Genomic DNA, 17269 nt, shown 5'->3' with positions numbered 1-17269 from the left:
TATCTGTTTTTATTTTTTATTTTTTCTCGTATCGCAATGCAATAGATGTTGGTAAACAATGATGAGCGGCGAAGATGCGATATCCTGACGGCAAAATCCTGCATCACCCTCTGAAAAAAGGTATAGAAAAATATTGGCTGAAAAAGTACTCTTCTATTCATACATTTTTGAAAAGTATCACTGCTAAATCACGAACTTAATTCTCTTGTTTGAAAAGTTTCTTTTGACAAAGATTTTTCTTTGAACGAGGGTGGATTTGTTCATCTTTGTTGTTGAAGAAAGATCGAAGAAAGAAAGTTTGGGATAAAAGCTATTTATTGTTACAGACTACTGGCAGTTTTTTTGCTGTATAATCATCCGTGTTAAAAGGGTTTAAGAAAGAATCTAGTTAAAGTCTTGCAAATCAACTAATTATAGCACGTCTTGTCAATTACTGTATATCAGCTCCGTATAATTGCTCGTATTTGTTGTAATACCTCATATGATCTTGCAGAATTTCCAGGAGCAAGTTATGTCAAAAGCTGATGTCATTCAAGCAACAGGAGATGCTATTGTTTCATTTGAAGAAATCGCATGCCTCACACCAAGGTAAATAATTTCGTGAATGCTAAGTCTATATATTTTGAAACCTTTACATATTAAGATGCACTCCTGGCCTGTCGCGATGAAAGCATTTGATGAAATGAAAAAAATCTGCATGATGTACAGGTCAACTAATATTCAGAGATTTTTTGTTTTATAATTATTGTCTGCATTAATTACGTGGCAAGTTACTAATTGATTTGCTGCTAAATGTTTCAATGAATATCTTATTATTTCTATATAAACGACGATTCCTATAATGGTCCTGTCACATTGATGTCCCTTTAGTATGTTAGAAAAACTATTGAGAATTAATAAAATCTTCTTGAAATGAAATGCAGAGAGGATGATAAGATACTTCAACTAACAAATAAGAACATCGGATATGAATGTAATAAAACAAGGTTTATGCAGTATGAACGCTAATAGAGACAACGAAATATGTGATTTATATTAACAGTAATTGTGAAACACATTAATTTCTTCAGAGTTACCTGCTTTACTTATCTTTTATGCTTGCATATCCTTACATGAGATCCGACGAATTTTCAAACTTTTTTCTTTGGTTACAGGGGAAGATACAGCATCAAAGTTTACCCAACTTTCCTTCAGCTTCACGGAAAAACCTACGATTACAAAATACCTCATACGACTTGCCTGCGTCTGTTTTTGCTTCCCCACAAAGACCAAAGATTCATGTTTTTCGTTGTAAGTATATAATTTATTTAGAAACATATATATTGGCACATGAATCAAATTTTATTTCATAATTCAAAGCCACGCTTACTGCTAAATTAAATTGTCAAAATGCCAATAAACATCTCAGAATTGGCTTTTGTGTCATACACTGTAGCTTTTTGTTTTATTTACCCAAATGATGTCAATTAAAAAGATTATCAACATTACCACAAAAGTTTGAAGTGCAGTGAAACAAAATCAGTCCTGCGAAACATCATCTAAGCTTGATTTGGAAATAATCTTTAATCGATGTCAGGATAAATTTCTGACATGCAGACTAAGGAAGTCAGTACTTTATTTGTGTTTTACTAAAGCTTCTAAAGCGTTTCCTGCCTTGACATATTTTATAGCCAAATGGATGTTTCGTGCATTTTAATTATCCGGTTTATTTGTTTTGCAGATCAGCATGGATCCCCCAATTAGGCAAGGACAAACAAGATACCCCTTCTTAATCTTGCAATTTGAACGTGATCAAGAAACCAGTGTTAATCTGAACCTAAGCGAGTAAGTTAAAAATCTTTTCCTTATTTGATATTAAACTTATATCTCAATTGTACAATGTTGCAAGGCCTTTTTTGTTTCCTTAAATTATGTAGAATCACAGGCATATATAGCTATGATGAAATTTGGTCTCACTTCAGCAGAAAAAAAGCAAAAGGTCCTTTTCTCTTGTCAAGTTTCTGAATCAATTTTATCCTGTACATTCAATTTCTTCTGCATTTTTTTCAACATCAGTCTTTACCGTCACCTTTATTCATTCAAGGGGCACCTCCCTATAAAAGAAAAAAGCTGTGCATCTTCCTAATAACGAAAATATACTTATTAAGATGACACCAGTGGAGGTTAATAGGCATGGCTAACAACCTTGATAAATAACAATACACAAATATTTACGACTATGCCAAATTTTTTTGGCCTTTTACTGGAGCACTGGTTTTATCCAATGATATAGACTGCTGTAATATTTCATAATTCGTTAGGCCAACTCAAGAAAGAATTTGGTTTTTCATCAAATATAACTCAACTTCATCTTCATACTACAATCACTTTTAATTCTAAAACTATATCAATCCTAAATTAACAGAAGCCAGGTATGCCTGATTATTAAAACAGTTTGTGTCTATATACTACAACTGCTTGTATGGAAATCTCGCTTCCTCTACTCTCCCCCCTCCCCCAAATGATAATAATATGTCTGTTTTAGAAATCGCAATACCCTGAAGACTGCTCTGTTCAGATTTTTTGTAAAGAACAGGATGGTTCTATGTTGCTTCTACAAGTTTCTATATTGTTTAATTGTGTACAATTGGGATTTCATGCTTTATTAAAGCTTTGACGGTACCTCATTTTTCTACCTGCATATAAAATAATTTTGGAGCCAAATCTTTTTTAGCAAAGATATCGAAGAAAAATATAGTGGGAAACTGCGAAAAGAAATGTCTGGACCTTTATTCGAAGTTGTCAGTCGTGTTCTCAAGGAGATTATTGGTCGAAAAATTACCGTCCCAGGAACTTTCAAAGGGTAATTAATTTATGTTTGTTTTCTCTTTCAATAATCCTGTTTTGTATATTCCGTTGATTTTGTTTGCAGTAAAGAAGTAAGTACATCGCTTTTGCTTTTCGAATAAAATCAAATCACTGTAGTTCTGCATCACAGGTGCCTATCTACAGTGGGTTGTTAGATTCCATGTTTTAGAAAGTTTTACCATCCGTTTCACTTTACTGTGACCTCCCCTTAATGATTTGGCCATCAGAGTCAAAAGTAAGCATATACAAAACTTGAAATATTATGAAACCGTTTTACCTAAAGGTTATTGTTCACCCAATCATATTTACTTTGAGCTTTATCCTTGTTTTGTCTTGTTTATGGCAGCAACTGTTACAATTGATTGCACGACCAATCAATCGTTCGTGCTATATCATTCCTCTCCATTCATTTTCCCCCTTCCCTTATGGAAGTCGTACTAATACTTTCTTGCTATCTGTTCGCCTCTCTCTCTAACTCGGTACTGATAGGATTTTTTTCTTCTACTCGTGAAATTGCATGTGAGCTAGCAGCCTCGCTGCTAATTCTGCCATTGCTTGATGCTCGTTGGAGTGTATGGAGTGTATTTTTCATTGTGAAGGAGTTTGATTTTGAAAATTGTGCTACTTTTATCGTTATATTCCATTAAGGCCTTGCATAATGATGGTTTTAAATGAAGCCATTAGATCAAGTATCTTCATAAACCTTACCAGGGAAAAGGAAATTGAGGTTAAGAAGGTCTGAAAGTTTGGCCACTTTTTTCCGTACAATTGTCTAATGAAGCATTTTTTCCCGACTAGAATTTCAAGAATTTTATTAAATGAAGATATTCAGGGTAATAACAGCATTTTCTTTCGAACGTAGCCAACAAAAGGACCAGGACACGCTCGATAAGCATAGTTTTTTAGTGTCCTGAAACTACCTTCGGAAGCTAGGTAGCAAACAATATATTAAAAGATATGTTAAAAGGTACAGCAATTTAGCCTTTGTGTAGAAAAGAGTATAGAATGTCGGGTCAAGTTGGGTTGAGAAAAATCAGGGGAAAAGTTCGTCACTTGCGAAAAACCTTAGCATATCCAAATTTTTTCGTTTCAAAATTTAAACAAAGTGCTTGAAAGCTTTACATTATTTTACTATTTAAGTTGTTAAACACTTGGATCCCTTTGAGTTTTCTGTGTGAGATTGTGTGAGACAACTTTCTCTAGGTTCAACGATACTATCAACATATCATAATGTTTTGTCGAAATGCAATGGCCCGTTCTAAGCCATCATATTTTTTAGTTTGGTTTTTCACTAACGGTTTACTGTCCCGAGTTTTCAAAGAGTTTATTGTAACAAATTCCTTTCGATTTCCCCTTCCAATACCCCTATTTGGACCTTTGAAGTCACGTTGTAACAATAACTCTTTTTGGCATCCATGTTTATCGGGCAAATTTTCTTGCCTTTTTAGAATGCTGTAAGCTGTACTACTGATTTCATCTGTGAATATTTAGTTTCTATGTAAATAGCAGTAAATTTAATATATTTGTAACGTGTTTGTTTATATATTTCACTAATTAACAGCTCCTAATTTCCCCTCCTTTCATGATTTTTTCCTTATTTCTGCAGCCACTCTGGCACAAGCTCTATCAATTGCTCGCATAAAGCGGGCAACGGTCTTCTTTATCCCTTGGAACGAGGATTCATATTCGTCCACAAACCACCAGTTCATATTCGATTTGATGAGATTTTATGTGTGAATTTTGCAAGAGGAAGTACGACAGGCAGAACATTCGATTTCGATGTTGACCTAAAGAATGGTACTTCCGTGTCATTTAGCAACTTGGAAAGGTATGATGTATTAGATAAAGGAACCCATTTTCTCCCTTTTCTTGTGCTATAGGCAGCATGTTTGCTTCCTATACATTCAGCTTTGCTGTATTTTGAAATTTTGGTAATTTTGAGCCCAAGTTTGCAAATTTTGTAGAACTTATTTTTATATTTCAAGGTCAAAATTATCAGTCTTGTATACATGCAGCCATAACTTGATAACATATTTGTAATCAGCAGTTTCAACTACCCTTATTGAATTTCTTCAGAGAATTATGGTTTTCTGTTGAATTCTGGATGTCATTGAAAATCTTTTGCCTACCATATATTGCGAACAATATATCGCAGATTAAAGATTTTCTGTATTTCCTAGATTTTCTTTATTGGTAGCTGGGACTATCTGTATACAATCCGCCTTTTTGTTAATTCAGAAAGATCCATGTTTAGAGTGTCTTTTGTATTAATGAAATTAGAATAATAATGTATTTAGTAGCATTTTGAAATTTTTGCAAAGTTCTTGTAATTTTACTTAAGGCAAGATTATGGTCATCTTTATGATTTTGTGACGTCAAAGAATCTAAGAATACGCAACAAGGGAGGAAAGGTTAGCAGCAGCTTTTAGACGATGTTCCTGGTTTTATATTTTTTAATCAGCTTTTGTTTTTGTTCGTTGTCTATGTCATTTGAATTGGCTTTATGTTCATGGAATTTCTCGTTTTTATAATAGGATATTTAGCAATTTAACTTTCCTCTTATTACTTGACTAGCTTGGTAATCAATATCCATTTATTTTTCAAGTTAAGCACTCTCACCCTTTTCGTCTTCTTTTTGTCCTTGTATTTCCTCACATAGTTGCCTGCTTAAAAAATTCCTTGCACAGTATAAGCCCCGACAAAGCTACATTTGCAATTAGCTATACCTTGCCGTAGATTCATTTTCTAGGCCTAGATTTCATAGCGTTATTTTCTTTTACCTTTTTCTGTCCTGTCTTGGAACTGCTTTCATTTACACCTTTACACTACTATGACTTTACTTTCTAACGATTTCTGTTCTTAAATTCTTGCATTGCTTGACATTGCATTATTTTTTATCTTCTAATAGGCGTGGATTGTAGAAACACACGATATGAAGCACCTTGCTGCAACTTTTGGTATTCTGTTAGTTTTATTTATTCATTTAGCCAAGTCTATTGTAGAACAATGTATTTTTTCTTCAGTCTGGAGGTGCGACTGTAATGGACGATTTAATGGTTTCGGATGAAGAGTCACCTGACTTTTATTTGGAGAAAGTCAAAGCCGAAGCCGCAGAAGACGATGACGATTACGAGAGGGATGATGATGAGGAATCAGGTAGATTTTTGGTTCTTAGAACTGGTATACTTCCTGTTCCTTGCTAAGCAGATATGGCATATTCGAAGTTTGAAATTCTTGCAAAATAAACGATAGTAACACTTATCATTATTGCAAAATTGTAACAAGCTTGTGTCTAAACTTTTGAATCAAATTTAGAAGACAGTCTTGCTTTGCTATATTTTGCTTTTTCATATTTTTCCTAAAACCTTGTTTTCCCAAGCTATTTTATTCCAAGACCCTTAGAAAACTTTGATAAGTCTTTGACAAGGCTGAAATATTAGTCTTGGAAAAGTTGTCTATAATATTCGTGACCGTGCAGAGAACCTTAAAAAATCGACGTATTCCATTTTGCAAAAAAGATTGGTACAAAAAATTTGTCGTTTTATCTTTTTTTTCGAAAATGTATTTTTTGCATTTAACAGATTGAAGTTATGTACAGATCGATCGTTGAAATTTTGAAATTACATGATATCTTGATAAGTCTGGCTAGCTTGAATTGCTTTATAAAGAAACGTTTAATTTACGGATCAAAAAACATATAAGGATGAGAAAACACATGATTTTACCGACCACGATTATGCCGATCAACTTATGATTTTGCTGACCAACTTACTATTTTGTCGACCAACTAAAGGTTTTGCCGACAAGCTTATGATTTTGCCGACAAGCTTATGATTTTGCCGACCAATTAAGGATTTTGCGGACAAATTTACAATTTTGCCGATCAATTTGCAATTTTATCGATCAACTTGTGATTTTACCAACTAACTTACGATTTGGCAAACCAACTTATGGTTTAGCCGATCAACTTACGATTTTGCGGATCAACTGAAGACTTAACCGAACTACAAATAGAAAATTTGGGGTGTACCTCCACAAAATCCCTGAGAATTCACCGCTCATCGCTCGAGTAAACAATTAACGAAAAACCTTTTTAAATGTTTAATCACAAATCAAAAATTTTTTATGATAACACTATGACAACGTGAAATATTATCTTCCGTATAGCTGATTATTATTATTTATTATACTTTTTATCTTGTGTATTATTAGGAAAGGTAAATATAAGAAATAAAACGTTTATTTGCTTTTTGCAGATGAAGATTTTAACCCGGATATGGCGGAGGAAGATGTGAAAGAAGAGTAAGTTTTCTGTCTCATTCTCTCCAATATTTTGAAGTAATTTTTCGCATTAAACCATATGATATTTGATGACCTCATTTTGTTTTCTTGAAACCATATTAATTTTATTCTAAAATTTAGCATTTTGCTATTTCGATTATGATATTCATTAGGCAAAAACCCACTTTGGCAAAAGCCGTTTGGAATTTCTGCGAAACATTGACAAGTAGAAAGACCTCTTCAAGCCAATGAAATAAAGTGTGTCAAGTTTGTTATTTTAGGATCAAAAAATATTGCAGGCCTCAAGCACAGTTTTTATCGTAAATATAACTGCAGACACTAGGTTTATCAAAACTGGTCGAGAAAAAACCATTGATTGCCTCTATAAAATTTTTATTCCAGCTTTGAGTCCAAATTTTCAGTATTGAATATAATTTCTTTACATTCTCATAATTTCTGACGCGGAGGCATTCTTAGTTTGTAAACATAAGCGGATTTATGACGAGGGCCGGCGAAAAATTGTAAAAGGATGGGTTGGGGGCAAAGAGACCGATTTTTTTTCGAATGATTCGGAATAACCATAGGTTTCAACGAGAATTATCTTGAAGCCCTATTTATTTTTCGGGAAGACGCCGTCATATATGAATTTGTAATATTTGAAATTTTATCCAGATTTAGATTTAGTAAACCATCCAAACTTGCATTTTGTTGTTGTCATTTTAACTCCATCCATTCAAATATATGATCTTTAAGTAAAATCACAAAGGTTTCCATATATTGTTGTAAAAAAATTGGATTTACATTCTCAAGGTGTTTTCAGAAGAGATGTTTTTAAGTATCCTGGCCAAGGAAATGTTTTTAGGTATCCTTGCCCTGAACGACTTGATTTAGTTACTTCTGACAAAATTTTAGCCTTAAAACAATAGCTTCGAGTTTCAAGTTGCGATAGACTCTTTCGTAGCGTTAGATGAGTGAAAAGTGCTGCCGTCTGATTATTTTGATACGTATACTTATTTATTAAATCACAAACTAGTTTTCCAACAATCAGTAATTTTTTTGGTATCAAAAATAAACTTACAATAACAAATTACCTAAAAAAGTACGTACGAACTACTAAACTACTTTACAAGGACCCAGGAGGAGCAATATATCATAACAGCCTCCTGGGATTGTACATGTATTTAAATATAATTAATGCATAATTTTAACACTACATATGCATAAAGTACATTATAATACTACAGTACAATACTGCATTATAATACTACATTATAATACTACATTGTAATACTACATTACAATACTACATTATAATACTGCATTATTAAACTACATTATAATACTACATTATAATACTACATTATACTTATCATAAGGTACCATCTTCCAACAAAAGGTTGGCTACTATGACCCTCCAACTATCCCTATCCTCAGAATATCGTTTAGCTCTTCCAATGCTCTCACACCCGCTCCATTCCTTGACATGGTCTCCCTATGTTCTTCTTTGTCTTCCCCTGTCTCTTTTTCCGTCAATCATATCTTCCAAAACAAGCCTTGCCAAGAACCCGGACGATCCCCTCATAATGTGACCAGCAAATTTCGTTTTCTTTTTATCATTTCGTTGACTAAAACTCTCTGATGTCCAATTGTTTCCAACACTTTTTCTTTGGTTACTCTTTCAGTCCAGCTTATTTTCAGAATTCTCCTATAGCACCACATTTCAAAAGGATGAAGTTTTTCTTTTATTTCTTTGCTGTATGTCCACGCTTCGCTTCCATACCCTACTACTGAGAAGATGTAGGTTTCAAGTCCCCTTAATTTCACATTAAGGTTGATATTGCTTCTAAAAAATTCCTTAAATTTCTAAAAATTACTTTTTGCTTTTCCTATTTCTCTTTTGACTTCTTCCTCGCATTTTTCAATATTTACTATCTAACCACCTAGATATTTATATTCTTTTACTTGTTCTAGCTCGATGTTTTCTACTTTAATTTCACATTTAATTTGTTCCTTCTTGTCTATTACCATTACATTATACTACTACATTATAATACTATATACACAGTAAAACACAACATGTACATATACAATAAGTGCAAAAAGCCTGTTTCTCATTGGATGCCATTGGTAGATACGTAAAAATGGTTGATTACGCCCTTCCCCTGCCAGTTCATGACAAATGTTCTGTCTCCTACAATATTTACTTGCAATCACCCATGAACACAGAGGTGTAAACTAGTGGTTTGTTTTGTAGATTCGATTCTGCTGCCAGCTCTTCTGAATCGGAAGGATCAGACGACGAAGAAAAACCAAAGAAGAAAAAGAAAGAAGTGAAGAGAAAGCCAGAGAAAAGGGAAAAAGAACCTGCAGCAAAGAAGCCAAGAAAGGTAATCTCAATCTAATTTGTGCATCCTATTGCTTGTTTCAGCGCATGTTCTCGTAATCGCTTGCCAGGATTTTTCTGAAGTCGTTTGTGCGCATGTTAAATAAGCGTCCGTTAACTTCTAGTTTTGATTTACACTATATCGTTGCTTAATATAGTGTCATTCAGAAGCCAGGACTTTAAGCAAAACCAGGTTTGAGAAGATTCAAGGCACGTCAATTGAATTTTTACGTCAACAATACGCTCTTTGCCGCATCCATAGCTGAGAAATCATTGAGAATCAATCGTTGCTGATGTTACAATAACCTATTGTATAATGGAACCAAAAGGAAATTAGATGACCTCCAAAATTTATCTGAACGTAGTGCTTGGAACCATATCACCTCAGCATTGATTTCCGAACAGCATAGCCCATATTTCTTTGTATCTGGCGAATGCCCTGTAAGGTTTTAAAAGAATCAGCAAATGAGGTCACAGTTACGTTGTTAAGTTAAACAAAGATTATGCTTTTAAGTAGATCGATATCGCGAGATGCTTGCAAACAGAATTTAGATTAATCATAATAAAATAGCTTCAATTCTGGCAAACAGAGCCAGTTTTTAAGCATGCATTAAAGGAATCGATTTTATCGCTGTGTTGTTTGGCAAAATGAATATTAAATTAACCGAATGTGTACTAGCTTTTAAGCTAGTTTACCTACACTCAAATGTGTTTTTAAATGCCGATATAAAAGAAACACGAGCACTGTGTCCGACTGATGGATGAGTGCCCTGTCTCGCTACACAGGTTTTATGCCGGCATCTTTAGCTCTCGACCATGCCAATGATTATTCGGATAACTAGTTTGGCTGTTCATCTTTTAGTATACTTGCACGCCGCAAAGCACTTATCAAGTCCTTACAAGATTCTTCTATATAATAATTGTTATAAATTTAATATTTGCTTCTTAAACCTGGACCATTCCACGCGAGGCGCTAGCCTCAACTAGCGCACATCGTATAGAGCACCTTCTTTTGGTCAACATGAAATCATAGACAAACAACACTTCACACCTTTAACGAAGCATGCGGGAACCAAAACAAATACAGACGATGATCCAGTTTTTCTTCTTAATTGATATCCAACTACTGAAATTATAACGTCTACTGCTTCATATGAAACCTTTATATCCGCTTGAACTCTCTTTTTATCTCTTTTTATTTCTAATCACAGCAACAATAATTCGCCTTTTCCAGTCCCTCAAAACACACGTTCTCACTCGCCGCGATCTCATTATCTGGCTATAAACTTAAAAGCTCTTGCGGAACCGGCATGCTTTGCAACTTTATTTTCAAAACCGGCCTAATATCGTACTGCGTGAATAAACAGAGCACAATCAATTTCACAAGCAGCTGCCGCTAGGCAGTGTTTTAGGAGGATAGTAACCAAACATCTAAAGTAAGGGATGTGAATAGCAGAATAAACTTTTCCCATAAACACAGTAAAAGTAACGTTGATCTGACGGGGGACGTTTTTCACCAAATAAGAAAACTTAGAAATGAACACCCAAAAAATGTTATTGTCAGCTTTGTCAACATAAATTCCTTCAGGAACAAATTTGGAATCTTCACTAGCCTTATCCAAGATAATGTTTATGTGCTAGTTATCGCCGAAACCAAACTGGATGATTCATTTCCTACGTCACAATTTGGGATACCAGGCTTTAAGAAACCTTATCGCCTTGATATTTCTGCAAATGCTGGTGGCCTCCTAGTCTATGTTAGAGACCATCTAATTTCAAGAGAGCTAAAAGGGCCTAAATTGCCAAATGATATACACGTTCTACCTATTGAACTCAATCTATGGAAAACTAAACCTGCTACCCTCATACAGCCCCCGCATTGCAACGAAAAGTATTTTTTAGATAATATGGAAAGGCTGATTGATTTTCATTCCGGTTCTGCCAAGAATGTCCTTGTGTTTGGTGACATAAACATGGAGGTAACACATATAGATCTGAAATCATTTACTGACCAACAAGAACTGTATAGTCAGTCTTATAAGAACGCCTACCTGTTTCAAAGGCAGGACTGCGAGATGTATTGATCTAATGCTAACTAACCGGAAGCATAGCTTCATGCTAAGCCAGTCCTTTGAAACAGGGTTTAGCGATTTTCATCACATGATCTATACAGTTCCTAAAAAACAACGTATAATAGAATTCCACTAGTTATGAAATGCTTAGGGATTGACTGGGCGTGAAAATCTTAGCCTTTCGGGGACCTATAAAAGTTATGAAATATAGGAGCTATAAGAAATTCTCAAAGCCAGAACTCCTTGGCGATGTAACGACTACTTTATCAGCCATAAACCCAAGAACATATGATGAATTTGAAAATGTAATCAAACAAGCTCTTGATAAACATGCTTCTATGAAGACTGCAATCCATAAGGAGAATAATAATCCACATGTCCACAAAGAAATGAGGAAAGCTATAATGAAAAGATCACGACTAAAAAATATTGCAAAAGCCCAGGATGATTTTCGTAGCTATAAGAAACAACGGAACCTTGTGGCTAAGATGAATAAAAGGGCAAAAGACAATTTTATGCTAATCTAGACCCAAATGTAGTAGGCAAAGATAAATATTTCTAGAAAACGTTTAAATCCTACTTCTCAGAACAATCAAACCCTAATGAGAAATTACTTCTTGTCGAAGATAATGTTATCATATCAGATGACAAAGAAATAAGCAATTGTTTCAATTCCTACTTTGTTAATATTACTGGTACCTTATGTCTTAATGAGCTTGAGTCCATTGATGAATTGACCATCTAATGACCCGATATTGAATGCAGTGATCAAATACAAGAACCATCCCAGTATTACTAAAATAAAGAATAGCATTAAGGCTGGAGAAATGTTTGGTTTCCAACCTGTTAGCTTGTTTGAGGTCCGGAATGAAATTGACCAGCTAAATCGGTCAAAAAAGACTAGTGGGAACAATCTACAGATATAGTTAAGTCTTTTGCTGATAACTGCTTCGAACATCTAACATTTTATGTAAATCAGATGTTCGCAAACAGCAAATTCCCCGATAAATTTAAACTGGCTGACGTATCACCAACCTTTAAATGCGGAGATTCTACCCTCAAAAAGAATTTTAGGCTAAAAAGTGTGCTAACAGCGATATCCAAAATATTTGAACGCTTGATATCTAAACAAATCGGCCCATTTGCTTACAGGCTCCTTTCTAGCTTACTATGCGCTTTTAGAGAAGGACACGGTGCAGAACATGGCCTATTCAGGCTGACAGAAATATGTCGCAAGTCCATGGCTGATGGGATGATTGTGGGGATAGTACTTATGGACCTTTCAAAGGCTTATGACTGCATTCCGCATGACCTTCTAATAGCTATACTTGCGGCCTATGGATTTAACCAACATAGCCTATTGTTAATCCACATCTACCTTTCAAAAAGAAAACAGCGCGTGAAAGTGAGATCCGAGTTTAGCGACTGGCTAGAAATCAAAGCAGGGGTTCCTCAAGGGTCAGTTCTTGGACCGCTCCTCTTCAATATTATCATTAATATTCTGCTTCTTGAAGTTAAAGAATCGGAAATTTGCAATTTTGCAGACGATACTACAATATTTAAAGATGGGGAAAATATCGAAAGTGTGATACTGAACCTTGAGAAAGACCTGTCTAACACGCTAATCTGGTCCAGAGTTAATCATATGGCAGCTAATCCGAGAAAATTTCAGGTTATATTTTTAGGGATGAGAGAGAGCAACCTAAGCTCATCCTCGAGATTAATGATATAACGATCCCCCTCACGGACAAAGTTAAATTGCTGGGAGTTACAATAGACTCTCAGTTAAAAATTGATGATCATATAAAAGCACTCTATCAGACAACCAACAGAAAAGTCAGTGCTTTCTCACGTGTGGCCCCTCATCTGAACTATGAAAAGAGTAAGATCCTATATAATACATTTATAATGTCAAATTTTAATTATTGCCCCCTGATTTGGATGTATCACGGGAAAACTTCAAGTATTCGGGTAGATCGAATCCAAAAAAGAGCTCTACTTTGCATAATGACTTCATCATGCCATTTGAAGAACTCCTTGAAAAAACGGACGAACGAAAAGTCCACACAAAGAATTTGCAAAAATTAATGCTCCAAGTATTTAAATGTCTATCAGAAGAAAACCCAACATTCATGTGGAAATACTTTCCGAAAAGAAAAACATAAAATATAAATTACGAACAAAAGATTTATTGCAAATACCGAATATAAAAACAAATACATTTGAAGCTAATTCTCTTATATCTAGAGGTGCTCTTCTTTGAAACATGCTACCCGATGCCATAAAAAATGCTAGCTCTACCGCAATATTTAAAAGGAAGATCAAACAATGGAATGGGAACAAATGTAACTGTCAAATTTGTAAATAACCAAAATGTGGGTATGGTGAGATCCTAAAAAAGTCGATTAAAAAAAGTTTTATTATTTCTCTCTTCTGATTATGTTTTAATTTTTTCAATTTTGTAGAAATGTAAATAGTTGGTATGAATTAGCTTCTAAGCTATGTATGGCACCAACTGTAAATAATTTTATGATAATAATAATAAACTGTCAGTTTATTATTATTAATAAACCTGGATATAAACGAAATTTTTTTCAATACAGGAAACAAAGTCTGGGAAGAAGAAGAAGGATCCAAACGCCCCGAAGAAGCCAATGTCTGGCTACATGATCTGGTTAAACGAAAATCGAGAGAATATCAAAAAAGAATATCCTGGAATCTCTATCACTGATCTTTCAAAGAAGGCAGGAGAGAAGTGGAAAGAGCTTGGCGATAAAACAGTAAGATGTTATTGTGACTTTATTTTTAAAAAAAAGATGCAGTTTGCTCGATTTGACTGAGGTTTCAAGAAGAAGTACTTGGAAAACTCCATGTGCAATTATTCTGGATCGTTACTAAAGATTTCCCTACTTTAGCGAAGCTGTACAATATTCTAAAAGTTTATGGCCGCCCTCAATTGTCACTGTGAGTTGATGTTCATTGCTCGTTTTCAGGAATGGGATGAAAAAGCTAAGAAGGCGAAAGAAAAGTACCAAAAGGATTTGGCAGCTTACAACGCTCAGAAAAAAGAAGACGGTGGAACACCAAAAAAATCAAAAACTATTTCTGATTCTTTTTCGAAAAAGTCGCCAAAGCCACAAAAGCAGTCAACGTCGTCTCCATCTAAGTTTAAAAGTAAAGAGTTTATCGAATCATCGGAAGATGACTCATCTGATGACGAGGTAAGGTTGTTTTACTCATGCAAGAATGCTGGGTATCATTGCCAGGACTAATGAAGGGATTATAATAATTCCTGAGGCTCCAAAGCCCGGGGATGCCCGGATAGGTCCCCGAAAGGCTAAGATTTTCACGCCCAGTAAATCCCTAAGCATTTTATTACGAAAGCCCTCAGACTTTTTCGTTACCCCACAGCTGTTATTTCTATGAACTGCTCTAGGGAATCAATACTCTCCCAAAAGAAAACACTGTCCGAAGAAATTTATTAAACATTGAAAATAGGAAGTCAATATCTTAAATATTAAATAGAAAGTAAAGAATAAATATTGAAACTACATTTCTCTGTTCAATAATTCAAACAATACCAGATAGAATGCTAGACAAGCTGTGGGAAAGTCTCCTGACAAACAAGTACTCTTCCATGCTATCGGGATGTCTCAGTTTACGAATTTCTATTACACTAACCTGTTACCTCACCAGTGAAGGTCATTGTATGTTAACCTTCCACGACCAAAGGGCTGTTAGGTTTAGAGAATTTATTTATAGGGGTAGAGAGAATACCCTAGGGGTAGGGAGAGTAACGAAGTTGATTGCAGGATAATATGAACAATTAAAATACCTGAGAATGTCCGTATGAAACGCTCAATGACGTTGTCTTTCTTTCGTATTGTTTATTTCTTTTCCTGAATACCAATAATTTCCTCCTCCACCCCAAAGCAATAAAAATGTTTGGATACCTGTCATAAACAGGAAAAGCGTCTTTGTTAGCCTACTACGTCATTTTATGTTATGTAAACATTTTGAATGGTACTGATTGTAGCCTGGTACTGACAGAAGTACCCTGGGTACCAGAGCCACACGATTTCAAGCACGTACTCTGCTTTTCCATTCCTATCTTGTGTTTCCGCTCGCCAATTTATGTGGCTCTGGTACCCAGGGCATAACAGAGGTGTTACGCAGGGTTAAGAAAGATACAATTTATGTATCCATAATGACACCAATATTTACCAGCAGTAAACACGAGAATAAATTCAAACAGAACCGAACCACTGATCGTTAACCTTACAGCAACATTATCATTATTTCATATTATAGTACTTCATCCTCATTACATTTTCATTCCAGCACCACCACCCACCCTCTCTCATTCGCCACCCTTCCCTCCTCTACTACTGCGCTGCATTCACACCATTCCACATCAGCCAATCCGACACCACCATCGCCTCTTTTAAATGTGTAAATTTTTAGCCCGTTAACTTTTGCTCTGATGAAGCCCCGTATGCCGGGGCGAAATATCAGCCTTCACTGATTTACGTGTATTTATTGTTGTTTATTCTCGGCATATTGCGGTGTTTCTTATTTGCTACAATAAATTCAATGTTGCAAAATGGTTGATGTTGTTGATGATTTCTTGTCTAGGGCTCCAAGAAGAAGAAAACTCCGTCCAAGTCAAAGGAAGATGATTCTGAAGACGAGGAGTCCGAGGCAGAGATGACTGATGACGAGTCCGAAGGTTCAGACTCCGACTAGATTCATGCTGCTCACGAACCTATGTCATATCCAGCTGCATAGCCGCTGTATACATCTAGTAAGGTACTTTGTATTGTACACGACGTAGTAAATCCGTTCAGTTAGGAATATTCCACTGATGGATGTTGATAAAATGCTTGTGATGCACGGGCCTGTTGAATGAACTCAGTTGGACGCGTTTATCAAAACATCGTACGAGCTGCATCACTAAAAACTACGAAGACTTGCTTTTGTTTGTAAATTATGTTCGTAAAACCCACTAGCAGTTTCCTATTCTGTTTCTCTAATTGTTAACTGTTTTGTTACTGTATGCCTTCACTGGCAATGATATCTGTGAACATGTTTGAATTTCGACTGGACGTCTCTGGTAACATGACTTTCATTACATAAATAATATCTTTTCCAAGTGTAATATCAGTTAGTACTTGGTTTACAAATACCAGTTCACGTTACAAATCGCCCCGTACTTCTTCTATCTATGCCAAATATTTTGTGTTGGGGATACCATACTATGATTGCAAATATTATTGTACAACTTTTTGTTATCACTTTAAGATTTGCTACCACACTTCAAGTCCAGATTCAAGTTTCATATTGTTTGTGCTTTTCACAGTTAAAAGCGTGACAAAAATTTTGCATATGATCAGTGAACCTTATAGCTCACAAACATAATGAGAATAAAATTTGAAACCTTGATTCGAATCTGAAGTTAAGAATTTGATGCCAAAGGTTTGAATCATTTTCAGAACAAGGTCATAAATTCAATCGACTCATTATTCTGCACGAGGCTTAAAATTTCTTCATTCGCGATCTTTATCTTCGAACAATGCACCTCTCTCTTCCCCTCGGTTGCTGCAATGACTTTTAACTGCGCAACAACGCTTCCTTTCTACCAAAAAAACCTCCAAATGTTTGTAAGTTGTGCGATTATTCAAATGAA

General features: G+C 35.1%; 1 protein-coding gene across 1 annotated transcript in view; it reads left to right on the top strand.

The window, feature by feature from the left end:
- LOC135685710 (FACT complex subunit SSRP1) overlaps positions 1-16618 on the top strand; it is a 31926-nt gene extending 15308 nt beyond the window's left edge. Inside the window, exons 6-17 of the mRNA XM_065201721.2 lie at positions 494-588; positions 1155-1290; positions 1721-1824; positions 2714-2842; positions 4454-4675; positions 5189-5258; positions 5871-6003; positions 7104-7149; positions 9383-9515; positions 14187-14363; positions 14577-14804; positions 16219-16618. Coding sequence (XP_065057793.2) covers positions 494-588; positions 1155-1290; positions 1721-1824; positions 2714-2842; positions 4454-4675; positions 5189-5258; positions 5871-6003; positions 7104-7149; positions 9383-9515; positions 14187-14363; positions 14577-14804; positions 16219-16329 — 1584 coding nt within the window. The 3' untranslated portion in view covers positions 16330-16618. The remainder of the gene's footprint in view (positions 1-493; positions 589-1154; positions 1291-1720; positions 1825-2713; positions 2843-4453; positions 4676-5188; positions 5259-5870; positions 6004-7103; positions 7150-9382; positions 9516-14186; positions 14364-14576; positions 14805-16218) is intronic.
- The last annotated feature ends 651 nt before the right edge of the window (positions 16619-17269 follow it).

The sequence above is a fragment of the Rhopilema esculentum genome, chromosome 15, assembly GCF_057945365.1.
Source record: "Rhopilema esculentum isolate cy_ngs chromosome 15, ASM5794536v1, whole genome shotgun sequence".
Lineage (NCBI taxonomy): Eukaryota > Metazoa > Cnidaria > Scyphozoa > Rhizostomeae > Rhizostomatidae > Rhopilema > Rhopilema esculentum.
Note: the sequence above shows the minus strand (reverse complement) of the source record. Positions and strands in the feature narration are given on the sequence as shown.